The sequence below is a fragment of the Oncorhynchus gorbuscha genome, linkage group LG03, assembly GCF_021184085.1.
Source record: "Oncorhynchus gorbuscha isolate QuinsamMale2020 ecotype Even-year linkage group LG03, OgorEven_v1.0, whole genome shotgun sequence".
Classification (NCBI taxonomy): Eukaryota; Metazoa; Chordata; class Actinopteri; order Salmoniformes; family Salmonidae; genus Oncorhynchus; species Oncorhynchus gorbuscha.
In genome coordinates this window covers 70889315-70908200 of record NC_060175.1, presented here as the reverse complement: position 1 = coordinate 70908200, position 18886 = coordinate 70889315, and the positions used below count along the sequence as shown (strand labels likewise).

The 18886-nt window shown below is 42.4% G+C and overlaps 1 protein-coding gene across 1 annotated transcript in view; it reads left to right on the top strand.

Annotated features, from left to right (window-relative positions):
• espn (espin) overlaps positions 1–18886 on the top strand; it is a 107935-nt gene that overhangs the window by 31712 nt on the left and 57337 nt on the right. The window contains 4 exon segments of the mRNA XM_046343563.1: positions 5473–5722; positions 8273–8464; positions 8467–8552; positions 9469–9493. Coding sequence (XP_046199519.1) covers positions 5473–5722; positions 8273–8464; positions 8467–8552; positions 9469–9493 — 553 coding nt within the window.

The following is an 18886-nucleotide window of genomic DNA, read 5'->3' as shown; positions in this document are numbered from 1 at the left end:
GCCATGCCAGGCAGAGAAGGTAAATAGCAGTAATTGTCATTAGCGGAGACACCGGTGTCAGTCGGGGGACATGCTGGCTCCTGTGGCTACAGTGCCCACATTCACAAAGTGCTGTGTCATCACAGGCTCCATGTGAAAGGAGTTCACGTGGTTTGTTATGGGAAAGCAATAAGAGGGTATGAGCCCTAGTTTAGAAGAGGGGAGAGTACGATCACCACTACAAGGCCAGTTGGGTTCTCGGCACTGTCTGTGGGATGTTGACATTTGTAGGCCGTTTTCATTTGTTCCAAGATTTTATTATGAACACCGGCTCTCTTCATGGCATAGACCGTATAGGTGACGCCAGCTGAATGCTACGATCCCTTATTAACATCATATGTTTGATCCACTTCAGTCAGTGTACACTGCATTCGGAATGTATTCAGACCCCTTCACTTTTAGTTACGGTACAGCCTTATTCTAAAATGTATTTCAATTGTGTACCATCATTCTACACAGAATACCCCATAATGAGAAAGCAAAAACGGGTTTAGATTTGTTTGCAAATGTATTTAAAAAATACATTCACATAAGTATTCAGACCCTTTATTCAGTACTTTGTTGAAGCACCATTGGCAGCGATTACAGCCTCGACTCCTCTTGGGGATGATGCTACAAGCCTGGCACACCTGTATTTGGGGAGTTCCTCCCATTCTTCTCTGCAGATCCTCTCAAGCTCAGGTTGGATGGGGAGTGTCTCTGCACCGCTATTTTCCCACTATGTTGCTGTGTGGTTAGGGTCGTTGTCCTGTTGGAAGTTGAACCTTCGCCCCAGTCTGAGGTCCTGAGCAGGTTTTTATCAAGGACCTCTGTACTTTGCTCCGTCATATTTCCCTCGATCCTGACTAGTCTTCCATCTCCATTGCATTATGCTGCCACAGCCATGCTTCACTGTAGGGATGGTATTGGCCAGGTGATGAGCAAGGCCCTGGTTTCCTCCAGACATGACGCTTGGCATTCAGGCCAGAGAGTTCAATCTTCATTTCATCAGACCAGAGAATCTTGTTTCTCATTGTCTGAGAGTCGGGTAGTACAGTTGAAGGCAGAAGTTTACATACACTTCGGTTGGAGTCATTAAAACTTGTTTTTCAACCATTCCACAAATTTCTTGTTAACAAACTATAGATTTGGCAAGTCAGTTAGGACATCTACTTTTGCATGACTGTAACGCTCGTCGAAATGGGTAGACCAAGGCGCAGCATCATTTGGGTTCATCATAACTTATTTTAAATGTGAACCAGCAACAAAACAATAAAGAGTAACAAACAAATGAGCGTACAGTCTTGTAGGGCTCAAAAGCAACAATACAAAAACAAGATCCCACAAACAACAGGTGGGAAAAGGCTACCTAAATATGATCCCCAATCAGAGACAACGATAGACAGCTGCCTCTGATTGGGAACCATACCAGGCCAACATAGAAATACAAAAACTAGACTTCACATAGAAATAATAAACTAGAGTACCCCCCAGTCACGCCCTGACCTACTCCACCATAGAAAATAAAGGCTTTCTATGGTCAGGACGCGACAATGACACAAGTAATTTTTCCAACAATTGTTTACAGCAGATCATTTCACTTATAACTCACTGTACCACAATTCCAGTAGGTCAGAAGTTTACATACACTAAGTTGACTGTGAATTTAAACTGCTTGGAAAATTACAGAAAAATGATGTCATGATAGGGTGATTGACATAATTTGAGTACCTGTGGATGTATTTCAAGGCCTGCCTTCAAACTCAGTGCCTCTTTGCTTGACATCATGGGAAAATCAAAAGAAATCAGCCAAGACTTCAGAAAAAAATTGTAGACCTCCACATGTCTGGTTCATCCTTGGGAGAAATTTCCAAACGCCTGAACGTACAACCAATAGTACGCAAGTATAAACACCATGGGACCACGCAGCTGTCATACCGCTCAGGAAGGAGACGCGTTCTGTCTCCTAGAGATGAACGTACTTTGGTGCGAAAAGTGCAAATCAATCCCGGAACAACAGCAAAGGACCTTGTGAAGTTGCTGGAGGAAACAGGTACAAAAGTATCTATATCCACAGCAAAACGAGTCCTATATTGACATAACCTGAAAGCCGCTCAGCAAGGAAGATGCCACTGCTCCAAAACCGCCATAAAAAGGCCAGACTACAGTTTGAAACTGCACATGGGGACAAAGATGTACTTTTTGGAGAAATGTCCTCTGGTCTGATGAAACAAAAATAGAATTGTTTGGCCATAATGACCATCTTTATGTTTGGAGGAAAAAGGGGGAGGCTTGCAAGCCAAAGAACACCATCCCAACCATGAAGCATAGGGGTGGCAGCATCATGTTGTGGGGGTGGCAGCATCATGTTGTGGGGGTGCTTTGCTGCAGGAGGGCCTGGTGCATTTCACAAAATAGATGGCATCATGAGGAGGAGAATTATGTGGAAATATTGAAGCATCATCTCAAGACATCAGTTAGGAAGTTAAAGTTTGTTCACAAATGGGTCTTCCAAATGGACAATGACCCCAAGCATACTTCCAAAGTTGTGGCAAAATGGCTTAAGGACAACAAAGTCAAGGTATTGGAGTGGCCATCACAAAGCCCTGACTTCAATCCCATAGAGAATTGTGGGCAGAACTGAAAATGCGTGTGTGAGCAAGGAGGCCTACAAATCTGACTCAGTTACACCAGCTTTGTCAGGAGGAATGGGCCAAGATTCACCCAACTTATTGTGGGAAGCTTGTGGAAGGCTACCCAAAACGTTTGGCCCAAGTTAAACAATTTAATGCAATGCTACCAAATGCTAATTGAGTGTAGGTTAATGTGATGAAATAAATCATTATCTCTACTATTATTCTGACATTTCACATTCTTAATATTAAGTGGTGATCCTAACTGACCCAAGACAGGTAATTTTTAATAGGATTAAATGTCAGGAATTGTGAATCTGACTTTAAATGTATTTGGCTAAGGTGTATGTAAACTTCCCGACTTCATCTGTGTATGGGGCTTTGGTGACAAAACTGACGGCACTGTGATAGACTGCATCCAATTAGCTTAGTAGAGTGTCGGAGGCTATTTTGTAAATGACACCGCCGAAGTCAAGGATTAGATAGTCAGTTTTATGAGGGTATTTTTATTTATTTTTTATTTCACCTTTATTTAACCATAGGTTTGAGAACAAGTTCTCATTTGCAACTGAGTGAAGATAAAGATAGCAGTGTGAACAGACAACACAGAGTTACACATGGAGTAAACAATTGTCAATAACACAGTAGGAAAAAAGGGGGAGCAAATTGTGTGCAAAAGGCATGTGAATTCAATTTTGCAGATTAACACTGGAGTAATAAATGATCAGATGGTCATGTACAGGTAGAGATTGGTGTGCAAAAGAGCAGAAAAGTAAATAAATAAAAACAGTATGGGGATGAGGTAGGAAAAATGGGTGGGCTATTTGCCGATAGACTATGTACAGCTGCAATCGGTTAGCTGCTCAGATAGCAGATGTTTGACAGTTTGAGGGAGATAAAAGTCTCCAACTTCAGCAAAATCAGTCACAGGCAGCAGAGAACTCCAAATGAGGTGTTGGCTTTAGGGATGATCAGTGAGATACACCTGCTGGAGCGCGTGCTACGGATGGGTGTTGCCATCGTGACCAGTGAACTGAGACAATGCCCACCTCCAGGCTGTGTAAGAGCTATTTGACCACGAAGGAGATTGATGGAGTGCTGTATCAGATGACCTGGCCTCCACAATCACCCGACCTCAACCCAATTGAGATGGTCTGGGATGAGTTGGACCGCAGAGTGAAGGAAAAGCAGCCAACAAGTCCTCAGCATATGTGGGAACTCCTTCAAGGCTGTTGGGAAAATAATTCTAGTTGAAGCTGGTTGAGAGAATACCAAGAGTGTGCAAAGCTGTCATCAAGGCAAAGGAAGGCTTCTTTAAAGAATCTCAAATCTCAAATATATTTGGATATGTTTAACACTTTTTTTGGTTACTACATGATTCCATATGTGTCATTTCATAGTTTTGATGTCTTCACTATTATTCTACAATGTAGAAAATAGTAAAAAAATAAAGGAAAACCTTTGAGTAGGTGAGTCCAAACTTTTGACTGGCACTGTATATACACAGTCCAAAGTTTTGGCACACCTACTAATTCCAGGTTTTTCTTTATTTATACTCTTTTCTAAATGTAAGATATATAATGATCTAGGATCATGTCACTCTTTGTAGGGGGTGCGTACTGGCGGCAGAGAAGTCAGGCGCAGGAGAGCAAAAACTGATTTACAACGGGGCAGTTTAATTAGCAAAACCACCGTAAACAGAACACTAAATCAATGGGTAAACAATACCCGTGACACACCAGCATAACGTCCACAAGCACTACAATAAACAATACCGTACAAGGACATGGACATGGGGGGGAACAGAGGGTTAAATACACAACATGTAATGATGGAATTGAAACAAGCTGTGTGGGAAGACAAGAGAAAACAAATGGAAAATGAAAGGTGGATCGGCGATGGCTAGAAGACCGGTGACGTCGACCGCCGAATGCCGCCCGAACAAGGAGAGGGACCCACTTCGGCGGATGTCGTGACACCCTTGTCCGTGTAATCATATTCATTATAAGACAAATGCCAATACTGATCTTGGATCGGTACTCCTACTCTGACTGAGCTTTTTCAATAGGGGCTGCAGTCCAAGATATGTGCGTGCTGCATAGCCAACTCCTTGTCATGTCAAACATTGACAAACATAGTAGTTGGCTTAACAACAGATCTGGGACCAGGGTAAAGCTTCACTGGGTTGATTGATTGCACAGCTCATCAAACACAGCAGGCACATCCACCTGCAGCCCTCCAACACCTCCTCAATGAAGTGTAGTACCTAACTGATTGTCACTCAATGTCACCTCAACATTACCTTGGCGTTGAGGTGACAGATTATGGACAGTCAGTGCGGTCGAGACTTTTAAAGTGGCAGTCTCAAGCCGCATTAGATTCTAAATTGTGTGGCTCGTGCCAGCTAGAAGTCAGCACCTGAAGATGATCATCTGTAATTTGTTGTGGTGTTGTTTTGACTACTGACCTGGGGCCTGTTAAGGAGTGGTAAAGACCCTGTACACACTCTGGTTGTTAAACACATTTGACACAATGTTTGGTTGTGATACAACTGATACTGATATTGAAGATTTGCACAGAAAATGTTTGCACAACAATTGTACAGTGTTTCCATAAGGCTTTGTGTAATTATTTTCAATATATAACAAATTTGAAACATTGAACTTGACCTCACTGAACACCAGTTACTTCAAGACAAGCAAGCACACACATTTTCTTCAGGAAATGTTCCTTTTCAGTCCCATGCTAGGTTAGCGGTGCTTTCCCCCAGGTTCTTGGTTGACCATTTCGTTAACCCCTCATTGTGGTTGTCTTTCTCCAGAGTGTGGAGCACCGCGTGCTTTCCAGAGACCCATCGGCTGACCTGGAGTACAACAAGCAGCCTGACTCAGGTTTGTCGTCCCCCAACAACACCATGCCCCCGGCGGGGTCGGGGCAGGCCCAGCAACCCGCCCACTTCGACATGGGCTCGCCCTCCAGCACTCTGTCCAATTACGACTCGGCCAACTCCAGTCAGTCCAGCACAGGAGGGAAAAGGAGCGGCTCGCCCCCATCGTCGCGAGCCCCGGCTGGTCAGTCACAAACACACGCTTTGTCACACATGGAGGCACTTAAACATGCCAAAACACATGCGTGCACACACACGCATGCACGTGCACACACGAACACTTACACTATTTAAATGAACTTCCTGAAGTTGAACCTTGATAAAGATAATAGTTCAGATTTCACAGGAAGAAAAAGTCTGTCATGCTATTGCAGTTGTGCCGAATACACTATTGAATACACCCTTTGTATGATTTTAGAGTGCGTGTGTGTGTGTGTGTCCCAAACATGAAATTACATATTTGCTTGGGTAATGTACCCTGCACGTTATTATCATAACAATGGTGGGAACTTCAACCGCTCATCTGACTGGAACAAATTCCATGTAACAGTTTGCATTCTTTTGTGTGGTGCCACGGCAGCACTTTATACAAGTAGTACCCTCTAGTGGCAGATAGGATAAATAATCTGTCTGTGAATCAACCAAATTCCAAAACCCTGCACACTCTCCAGAACAAGGGTCTGCAAATGCAATCCCGGAGAGCTATTGGGTGTGCAGGCTTTTGTTCTACCCCTGCACACCAGTTGTTAAATAATGACGGTTCAGACTGAAGACTGATTAGTTGAGTGTTTTAAAAACGGGTGTCATAACATAATAATAGAATGGACTATTTATCACTTTTCCAAGTGCTTAAAGCACTTGACATATTATGTAGATGAAACTTGCATCATCCACCAGCTATATTGTGTAATACCCCGCCTGGGTATTGCTACAGTGCCTTGAAAAAGTATTCATCCCCCTTGGCGTTTTTCCTATTTTGTTGCATTACAACCTGTAATTTAAATGGATTTTTATTTGGATTTCATGTAATGGACGTACACAAAATAGTCCAAATTGGTGCAGTGAAATGAAAAAAATGACTTGTTTCAAAATATTCTAAAAAATAAAAACCGGAAAAGTGTTGCGTGCATATGTATTCACCCCCTTTGCTATGAAGCCCTTAAATCAAATCTGGTGCAACCAATTACCTTCAGAAGTCACATAATTAGTTAGATTGCACACAGGTGGACTATATTGAAGTGTCACATGATCTGTCACATGATCTCAGTATATATATACACTTGTTCTGAAAGGCCCTAGAGTCTGCAACACCATAATGCAAGGGGCACCACCAAGCAAGTGGCACCATGAAGAACAAGGAGCTCTCCAAACAGGTCAGGAACAAAGTTGTGGAGAAGTACAGATCAGGTTTGGGTTATAAAAAAATATCTGAAACTTTGAAAATCCCACGGAGCACCATTTAAATCCAGTATTAAAAAATAGGAAGAGTATGGCACCACAACAAACCTGCCAAGAGAGGGACACCCACCAAAACTCATGGACCAGGCAAGGAGGGAATTAATCAGAGAGGCAACAAGAGACCAAAGATAACCCTGAAGGAGCAGCAAAGCTCCACAGCAGAGATTGGAGTATCTGTCCATAGGACCACTTTAAGCCCTACACTCCACAGAGCTGGGTTTACGGAAGAGTGGCCAGAAAAAAGCCATTGCTTAAAGAAAAAACTAAGCAAACACGTTTGGTGTTCACCAAAAGGCATGTGGGAGACTCCCCAAACAAATGGAAATAGGTACTCTGGTCAGATGAGACTAAAATTGAACATTTTGGACGTCAAGGAAAACGCTATGTCTGGCGCAAACTCAACACCTCTCATCACCCCGAGAACAACATCCCACCATCCAACCATGGGGGTGGCAGCATCATGCTGTGGGGATATTCTTCATCAGCAGGGATGGGGAAACTGGTCAGAATTGAAGGAAGGATGACACTAAATACAGGGAAATTCTCGAGGGAAACCTGTTTCAGTCTTCCAGAGATTTGAGACTGGGACAGAGGTTCACCTTCCAGCAGGACAATGACCCTAAGCATACTGCTAAAGCAACACTTGACTGGTTTAAGGGGAAACATTTAAATGTCTTGGAATGGCCTAGTCAAAGCCCAGACCTCAATCCAATTGAGAATCTGTGGTATGACTTAAAGATTGCTGTACACCAGCGAAACCCATTCAAATTGAAGGAGCTAGAGCAGTTTTGCCTTGAAGAATGGACAAACATCACAGTGGCTAGATGTGCCAAGCTTATAGAGACACACCCTAAGAGACTTGCAGCTGTAATTATTCTAAAAGGTGGCTCTACAAAGTATTGAGATATGCACGCTCAAGTTTTCATTTTTTTTTGTCTTATTTCTTGTTTGTTTAACAAGAAAAAATATTTTGCATATTCAATGTTGTAGGCATGTTGTGTAAATCAAATGATACAACCCCCCAAAAAAAAAATATATATATTTTAATTCCAGGTTGTAAGGCAGCAAAATAAGAAAAATGCCAAGGGGGGTGAATACTTTCGCAAGCCACTGTATGTCCATTGAAATATAATTCCTAGATTGGACTGTCGGTCATCCCATCATCCACCCATCGACTTGAATGGGGGATGTCCGTACAATGAATTCTATTTCCATGGCCACATCAGCCATTTTGTGGCAGAAATCTCACCACTGACCCACCGTGTCCTTGTCACAGGTGGAGGCCCAACAGAGTCGACCATCAATGACATGCAGACCTACATGGACATGCTGAACCCAGACGTAGGGGGTGGAGTCCCCAACAGCAAGGACCCCGCCACCAACGCTGCCACTCAGCAGCCTCCCCCACCCCCACCAGCCTTTCCACCACCCCCTCCCCCTGACTGCCCCTCCCAACTACCCCCACCCCCGGCTACCCGCCACCCCAGCCCCCCGAGGACTCAGACGCCGAGATCTACTTGAAGGTGAAGAGCAACCTGAGGCATGTGGAGAATGAGGTGAGCTTCTCTCTTCTTTTACTGGTGAAAAGCAGAAGGTCACGACTCTGGTTTCTCAAGGGCCACAGTACTGTTGTTTCTTTGTTAATGAATCCCTGGAGTAGAGATATATATGCGCGCGCACACACACTATCAAGTCACTTGTACATGCAGTCCTTCACATTAATTAATGAGCCTTTTTAAAGACTACGTCTTTTGTGTCCATTGAGAGAATGCAGTATCCAGGAATTAAGGAGATCGATTACCTCTCAACCTAACCATTTGATGCCATTGAGCCCCCAGTCTAAAAATGGTTGCCCCATTTGTTCTCTCTGGATTCTGGTGACAGATGGCCAAGTCCTCACAGAGGGTGGCCTATCAATGCCAGGCTTTCCAGCTTGTCATTATCCTGATGACCAGTCCAGTGATCAGTGAAATCCTCTAAAAGCCTTGTGGCTAATATTATAGCGTGAAATAGCATAGGACAGCAATATCCAAGACTCATTATGCCACAAGATGGCTGGACCCAGGAGCCAATGTGGACTCAGTTAGTGTGATTGCATGATTGAGCCCTCTTCAGCAGTCTTATCTCAATTAACGAGCAGCAAGCTGATCAAACAGACCCCACTATTAGCCCCCCATAAGAGCAAACTCAGATACAGTTCAGATAAAATATAGGACCAGCTTACCCTCCCCTATATCATAACCTTAATCATTAGGAGAGAGAACGCACAGAGACTTCTATTGACAAAGGCAATTGTGTATGCAGGATTTAATGGCTGTACAGATCTGTTTATTACTGTCCATCTCCTGTATCTGCTTGTTTACAGGTCTTAAACTGGTGGCCTGTGGGCCAGATCCAGCCCACAAGCTGATTTTATAATGGGGCCCGCAGTTGTCTTAGCTTGAAGTTGCTCTCTAGAATAGGGGTGGACAGGCCCTTAAAAAGCAGCAGGTTGTGGGTATTAGTGGTTGCATTCTCAGTTTATGAAATCAGTAGCTACAACATAGAAACAATGACCCCCTGCAAATACTGCTTGCTCCACTGAGACGTTTCAAAATGGGGACTGAAAAGACGTTTCTGGATAGTGAAGCGGCTAGCAGAGTGAGGTGTTTAGGTGCAGGGAGTCGAGGCGCCATTTTCCCTGTCGCGCCGACCACTAATCACTTGGCCAGTCAGTGTAACAACGTTCCCTGTTCCCAGCGCGAAGACAGACAAGAAGAGGGATTCTCCAGTCCACACTATTGTTATTGTACTAATGAGCATCCTCATTACGAGCCGGCCCTCCCCATTGGCACCTCTTGATGAGCAGAGTGATGGGCCCAACGTTAATTCCACTAATTACTCTGGCCACATTGTGAGTGGGCTCCATAGATCAAAACAACTTCCCTCCCACTACTAAGCTTATATCATGGCCGATTTAAATAAAACAACAACAACAATTTAAATATATTTTCTTCCTTTTTTATGGGAATGTAGAGGAGAGACCGATACAGAGGGAAACCAAGAGGAAGGGCTGAGATGGGATTCGTACCCACGTTGCCAGGAGTATAGGTCCAGAGTCTTGGGGGATAACCACAACGCCAGACTATGACACATGGGAGTTTTTTTGGTCCACAGATGTCAGTGGAGGCTCCTCAGAGGAGGAAGGGGAGGACCGTCTACCTAAGTAATTTCATAAAAATAGTGAAACATTAAAGTTACGCTAAATACAATACCAGTCAAAATTTTGGACACACCTACTCATTCCAGGGTTTTTATTTATTTTTTACTATTTTCTACATTGTAGAATAATAGTGAAGTCCCCAAAACTATGAAATAACACATATGGAATACATGTAGTAACCAAAAAAGTGTTAAACAAGCCACCCTTTGCCTTGATGACAGCTTTGCACACTCTTGGCATTCTCTCAACCAGCTTCATGAGGTAGTCACCTGGAATGCATTTCAATTAACAGGTGTGCCTTGTTAAAAGTTAATTTGTGGAATTTCTTTCCTTCTTAACCTTTCTAGCGCAGGCGGTTTCGCTAGCGTAATACCTCGACAACATTCCGCTGAAAAGGCAGCGCACGAAATTCAAAAATATTTTTATGAAATATGTAACTTTCACACATTAACAAGTCCAATAAAGCAAATGAAAGATAAACATCTTGTTAATCTACCCATCGTGTCCGATTTAAAAATGCTTTACAGCTAAAGCACAACATATGATTATGTTAGCTCACCGCCAAGTCGGAAAAACACACAGCCATTTTTCCAGCCAAAGATAGGAGTCACAAAAAGCAGAAATATAGATAAAATGAATCACTAACCTTTGATGATATTCATCAGATGACACTCATAGGACATCATGTTAAACAATACATGTATGTTTTGTTCGATAATGTGCATATTTATATAAAGAAATCTCAGTTTACATTGGCGCCTTACGTGCAGTAATGTTTTGATTCCAAAACATCCGGTGATTTTGCAGAAATACTAATAATAAACATTGATAAAAGATACTAGTGTTATTCACAGAATTAAAGATAGACTTCTCGTTAATGCAACCGCTGTGTCAGATTTTAAAAAGCATAATCTGAGAACGGCGCTCAGAACCCAAAACAGCCAGAGGAATAGCCGTCATTTTGGAATCAGCAAAGTTAGAAACAACACCATAAATATTTGCTTACCTTTGATGTTCTTCATCAGAAGGCACTCCCAGGAATCCCAGTTCGACAATAAATGACTGATTTGTTCCATAAAGTTCCATCATTTACGTTCAAATAGCCACTTGTTGTTAGCGTGTTCAGCCCAGTAATCCATCTTCATGAGGCGCGAGCATTTCATCCAGACTAAAACTTGAAAAGATCCGTTACAGTCCTTTAGAAACATGTCAAACGATGTATGGAATCAATCGTTTTTAACATAAAACATCAATAATGTTCCTACCGGAGAATTCCTTTGTCTTCAGAAAGGCACTGGAACGAGAGGTAACACTGTCGGGAGCGCACGTCATGAGACTGAGGCACTATGCCAGACCACTGACTCAAACAGGTCTCTGGGAGCTCCTCCTTTATAGTAGAATCCTCATTCAAGTTTCAAAAGACGATTGACATCTAGTGGAAGCCCTAGGAAGTGCAACCTCATCCATATCTCAATGTGTACTCGGTAGGCCAAGCTTTGAAAAACTACAAAACTCAGATGTCCCACTTCCTGGTTGGATTTTTCTCAGGTTTTCGCCTGCCATATGAGTTATGTTATATTCACAGACATTATTCAACCAGTTTTAGAAACTTCAGAGTGTTTTCTGTCCAATACTAATAATAATATGCCTATATTAGCATCTGGGACAGAGTAGGAGGCAGTTCACTCTGGGCACGTCATTCATCCAAAAGTGAAAATGCTGCCCCCTATCCCAAAAAGGTTAATGCGTTTGAGCCAATCAGTTGTGTCGTGACAAGGTAGGGGTGGTATACAGAAGATAACCCTATTTGGTAGAAGACCAAGTCCATATTATGGCAAGAACAGCTCAAATAAGCAAAGAGAAATGACAGTCCATCATACTTTAAGACCTGAAGGTCAGTCAATATGGAACATTTCAAGAAACATCAAGCGCTATGATGAAACTGGCTCTCATGAGGACAGCCACAAGAAAGGAAGACGCAGAGTTATTTTATTTTTATTTAACCTTTATTTTACTAGGCAAGTCAGTTAAGAACAAATTCATATTTACAAAAGGCAAAAGGCCTCCTGTGGGAGGAGGAAAGTATAGGACAAAACACACATCACGACAAGAGAGACAACACTACATAAAGAGACCTGATATTCTGACCAAAACGGACGCACGCGTGCACCTGTGTGCGCCTTCGCGCGCATGTTGATTTTGTACCCCCACACCAGACACGATCAGGACACGCAGGTTAAACTATCAAAACAAACTCTGAACCAATTATATTAATTTGGGGACAGGTCGAAAAGCATTAAACATTTATGACAATTTAGCTAGCTAGCTTGCTGTTGGGATATAAACATTGGGTTGTTATTTGACCTGAAATGCACAAGGTCCTCTACTCTGACAATTAATCCACAGATAAAACGGTAAACCGAAAACACATGTTTTTTCTTTGTATTATATTTTACCAGATCTAATGTGTTATATTCTCCTACATTCATTTCACATTTCCACAGACTTCAAAGTGTTTCCTTTCAAATGGTATCAAGAATATGCATATCCTTGCTCCAGGTCCTGGGCTACAGGCATTTAGATTTGGGTATGTCATTTTAGGTGAAAATAATTTTTGGGGGGTCAAGTTTAAGGAGCTCCTTTAGCACCTAGAACTCAGTGACCGCCTGCAGGGAGAAACTGTAGCGGGTTGGGGGGAAAAGAGGGAGGAGCATCGTAGCTAGTCACCTTAGAAGGGGTGGCAGATGATGAAATGTTGGATGGGTAAGGAGGCATGGCTGAGTCAAATAGGAATCCTGACTTAATGAAGTGTTGATTAAAGAGCTCAGCCATACGCGTCTTGTCAGTAACAACCACATCATCAACATTAAGGGACATGGGCAGCTGGGAGGAGGAGGGTTTAATCTCCTGGTCTTTAACCTTTTTCCAGAACTTCTTGGTTAGACCCACAGAGAGAGAACTGCTCCTTAAAGGAACTAACTGGCTTTTGGATAGCCTGAGTGCACTTATTTCTCATTTGCCTAAACGAGAGCCAGTCAACCTGAGTATGCGTGTGCCGAGCCTTTCGCCAAATGCAATTTTTGAGGTGGAGTAACTGCAAGATCACGGTTGAACCTGTTTTTAATTCTCTTTTTCTTTATGGGGGAGTGTTTGTTAACAATACCACTGAAAATATTTAAAAAACAAGGTCCAAGCATCATCAGAGGGGATCAAGCTGATTCTATACCATTTTACAGAGGCCAGTTCATGAATGAATGCCTGCTCATTAAAGTTAAAATCAGAAAGGTTAACATCAGTATTCAAAACACTCTTCCTTAACCACATCTCAGTAATGACCAACACATCTGGATTGGAGCTGTGAACCCACACTTTCAATTGATCCATTTGAGGTAATAAGCTTCTAGTGTTAACGTGCAGAAAACCCTGGCTTTTACGAGAGCAGAAATCAGTGAAGCAGATATCAGAGCACAAGTCAGAATTGGGGCTAGCAAAAGTAGATGGGCCAGGATGTACATGCACATTTCCAGATAAGATCAGCAGTAATACAATCAAGGCACGGCAGAGGACAGGGAGAGCTCTGCATTGTTGATTTATGACAATTGTGCAAGAAATTTCAAATAGGAAATTGCAAAATGCATGAGAAAAAATAAATATATATTACGACTTGGGGCTAGCCATTGTAAGTTCAGAGTCACTCACCCCAACAGTGTGTGTGTGCTGGAGGTGAGCCAAAGCTTGGGAGAGAGGGGGGAGTGTGGTGGGGGTACCTGTACCAGACAGGGGGAGACAGGCCAGGGCAGATGGGAAAGGTGGAGTCCAAGCAGCAGTGAAGTAGGCAACGGGAGTAGGTGTCACACCCACTTGAGAGAAGCTTTTATTGCTGGAGGTAGATTTCTTGTAGAAAATGCCAGTGGATGGTCTCTGAACAGCGGGAGGGGGCTTCAAATGCCTCTGGGGTTTTGGTTGGGTAGGCTGTGAGAGACTCCTGCCACTTGTTGGGCTCAAAGGCTTTGACACCTCTCACTTCAACCCTCAGTGCTAATTGAAGTTGTATCCGGTCTGTCCTAGCAAGCTTGGTAGCTAACTTAGCATTCAGTCCCCATAAACTAAAATATATCATTGTAATGTACTTTATTTTTTATTACCTCTGGTGCAGATTATGAATTCATTAGTGTTAACTGCACCTCAGATTGCAGCCCAAGTAAAGGCTTCACAGAGTTCAAGTAACAGACACATCTCAACATCAACTGTTCAAAGGAGACTGCGTGAATCAGGCCTTCATGGTCGAATTGCTGCAAAGAAACCACTACCAAAGGACACCAATAAGAAGAGGAGACTTGCTTGGGCCAAGAAACACGGGCAATGGATATTAGACTGGTGTAAATCTGTCCAATGTTCTGATGAGTCCAAATTTGTTATTTTTGGTTCCAACCGCTGTGTCTTTGTGAGACAGAGATTAGGTGAATGGATGATCTCCGTACGTGTGGTTCCCACCGTGAAGCATGAAGGAGGAGGTGTGATGGTGCTTTGCTGGTGACACGGTCTGTGATTTATTTAGAATTCAAGGCACACTTAACCAGCATGGATACCACAGCATTTTGCAGCGATATGCCATCCCATCTGGTTTGCACTTAGTGGGACTATCATTTGTTTTTCAACAGGACAATGACCCAACACACCTTCAGGCTGTGTGTGGCTATTTGACCAAGAAGGAGAGTGATGAAGTGCTGCATCAGATGACCTGGCCTCCACAATCACCCGACCTCAACCCAATTGAGATGGTCTGGGATGAGTTGGACCGCAGAGTGAAGAAAAATCAGCCAACAAGTGCTCAGGATATGTGGGAACTCCATCAAGACCGTTGGAAAATCATTTCTCATGAAGCTGGTTGAGAGAATGCCAAGAGTGTGCAAGCTGTCATCAAGGCAAAGGGTGGCTACTTTGAAGAATCTAAAATGTATAATATATTTGGATTTGTTTAACACTTTTTTGGTTACTGCATGATTCCATATGTGTTATTTCATAGTTTTGAACTATTATTCTACAGTGTAGAAAATAGTACAAATAAAGGAAAACCCTTGAATGAGTAGGTGTCCAAACGTTTGACTCGTACTGTATATTCGCGTGTCACCAAAGCGCTACAGTAGCCTCAACAGCACTCTGTATAGTGGTACCATGGTGTAGGATCAGATAATTAATCTAGTACTGAAAGCATAAGATATAGCTAGCTAGCACTGCAGTGCATAACATGTGGTGTAGTTGACACAACGAGAGTGAAGGACAATAGTTTAACAGTTTTGAACCAATAGATTTCTATAAAAATTAAGGAGAAGCGAGAGAGAGAGAGAGGGGGAGAGAGCTAGCTATATGTTATATTTATTTTATTTAGCTACCGAATAAAGTTAGCTAGTTTAGCCTACACAAACACTCGGTTCAAACAGAGGGGGAAGTAATGTTAGCTAGCTGGCTATGGCTATCCAACACTGAAACTCTTCCAAGTCAAGGTAATATTTTGGTTTTATTCATTTATTGCCATCAGGGCCCGCCAGTTGAACTGCTAAACTGCTTGCTGTCTAGCTAACAGAATTATGTTGACAACGATGTAGGCTGTGTGTAGTGGTTAGCGGTAATGATATGAAGATTTGGCTTGGAAAGTTTTTTTCCCTGGTCACAGACATCGGATGTGTTGTACACTGAAGTCTACAAGCAAAGGGAACAGGTGAGAGGAAGAGAGCGCGTAGATGTGAGAAGGAATTATTCAACGACCAAAGGGCTCATGCTGTTTGTATGTGGCTGCTATGAAAGTGAACTGTGTTTGCGTGTGATTCATTCCGCCGATTCTGTTGGAAAAAACGTTTCTTGAACGAAACAGGGATAAACATATCTGTATTTTTCCAGTAGAAACTCTCGTTTGCAACTGTTGGACTATTACACCCTAGATCAGCTAGATGCAGGCAAGAGTGTGCAAGGTGGTAGATATTGAATATGTCACTGTCTGTCACCTTGATTACTCAAATTTGTCTCAACCTGTGCACCTATGTTGCAAGCTTTCATTCATAGGCTAGGTTGTAGCAACCTCATGGTGGGTATAGGGAAATGTTGAGTACCATGTAGTAGCCTAAACCTGTCGATGTTACATTGAGCTGGATGGATGGAATATGAATGACGGTTATCCAATGTGCAGTAATGGAAATAAGACCATGCTCATCATATGTATTACTCTCCCTCATCTTAAACTGCACCGACTGACACTGACAGATGTTACATTTTCCATAAAACACAAACTATTTAAAGGTGACCGTTATAGGTTACCAAGTCACATCTCTGTAATAAGTGTCCCCTGAATGATAGAGAATGAAACATGGTTTAGGCTTACAGGTGTTTGATGACTGAGTTACTGGTAAATAACCCAGTCCAATTTACATACTGTAACAACATAACAATCCTGTTGCCATGGCACGTCTCCATGGTGTGGTCAGTTGCCATGGTCTGAGTGTGTGCCGTTCGGCCCAGGAGGGAGGGTCTTCTTAATGAGCTACCCTCCCCCTTTCACGGTACCCAGGCGACGAGCCCTGTGCGCGTGCGCGCGCCTTCATTAACAATTAAACACACACACACACACAGGAGAGAGAAGAGAGAGACCATAGACACAGTGAAAACAATCTGCTCGGCATGCCATAGAAACGGCAAAGCAGGGTAACACTATCCTGGTCAATTGTTTATCTACCTATCAGCACCCATGGACTTATCTTCACTTCACATAAGTTACGTTAAAGCAGCAGCCTTTTGTTGAAACACCCGCTTCTTGGTTAAAAGCTGAGGGATTGGGCTGGAGAAATGTAACCACTCTCAAATTCATATTCATAGCTAAGGATGCAAGAACTGACTATCCAATATATAAAAATGATAGATTCAAGCATGTTTTGAGGCTTTACATTGTTTATGTTTATTGTTTATTGTTTGTGTTCTGATGGGGTTTGACAGTTTAAGCTCATGAGGCATTTATCAAAAACTACAGTTGAAGTCAGAAGTTTACATACACTTTAGCCAAATACATTTAAACTCAGTTTTTCCACAATTCCTGCAATTTAATCCAGGTAAAAATTCCCTGTCTTAGGTCAAATAGGATCACCACTTTATTTTAAGAATGTGAAATGTTTGAAAAATAGAGACAATTATTTATTTCAGCTTTTATTTCTTTCATCACATTCCCAGTGGGTCAGAAGTTTACATACACTCAATTAGGATTTAGTAACATTGCCTTTAAATTGTTTATCTTGGGTCAAACATTTCAGGTAGCCTTCCACAAGCTTCCCACAATAAGTTGGGTGAATTTTGGCCCATTCCTCCTGACAGATCTGGTGTAACGGAGTCAGTTTTGTAGGCCTCCTTGCTCACACACGCCTTTTCATTTCTGCCCACATATTTTCTATAGGATTGAAGTCAGGGCTTTGTGATGGCCACTCCAATACCTTGACTTTGTTGTCCTTAAGCCATTTTGCCACAACTTTGGAAGTATGCTTGGGGTAATTTTCTATTTGGAAGACTCATTTGCAACCAAACTTTGACTTCCTGACTGATATCTTGAGATGTTGCTTCAGTATATCCACATAATGTTCCTCCTCATGATGCCATCTATTTTGTGAAGTGCACCAGTCCCTCCTGCAGCAAAGCACCCCCACAACATGATGCTGCCACCCCCGTGCTTCACGTTTGGGATGGTGTTCTTCAGCTTGCAAACCTCCCCCTTTTTCCTCCAAACATAAAGATGGTCATTATGGCCAAACAGTTCTATTTTTGTTTCATCAGAGCAGAAGACATTTCTCCAAATTGTATGATTTTTGTCCCCATGTGCAGTTGAAAACCGTAGTCTGGCTTTTTTTATGGAGTTTTGGAGCATCTTCCTTGCTGAGCGGCCGCTGAGGTTATGTTGACATATGTCGTTTTACTGTGGAAATAGATACTTTTGTACCTGTTTTCTCCAACATCTTCACAAGGTCCTTTGCTGTTGTTCTGCGTTCATCTCTAGGAGACAGAATGTGTCTCCTTCCTGAGCGGTATGACGGCTGAGTGGTCCCATGATGTTTATACTTGCGTACTATTGTTTGTACAGATGAACGTGGTATCTTCAGGGGTTTGGAAATTGCTCCCAAGGATGAATCAGACTTGTGGAGGTCTCCAATTCTTTTTTCTGAGGTCTTGGCTGATTTCTTTTGATTTCCCCATGATGTCAAGCAAAGAGGCACTGAGTTTGAAGGTAGGCTTTGAAATACATCCACAGGTACACCTCCAATTGACTCAAATGATGTCAATTAGCCTATCAGAAGCTTCTAAAGCCATGACATAATTTTCTGGAATTTTCCAAGCTGTTTAAAGGCACAGTCAACGTAGTGTATGTAAACATCTGACCCACTGGATATGTGATACAGTGAATTATGAGTGAAATAATCTGTCTGTAAACAATTGTTGGAAACATTACTTGTGTCATGCACAAAGTAGATGTCTTAACCAACTTGCCAAAACTATAGTTTGTTAACAATTAATTTTAATCACTCCAACCTACGTGTATGTAAACTTCCGACTTCAACTGTACATTCTATAAGAATCAATTGGTATACAGTACCAGTCAAAAGTTTGGACACACCTAGTCATTCAATGGTTTTTCTTTGTTTTGTCTGTTTTCTACAT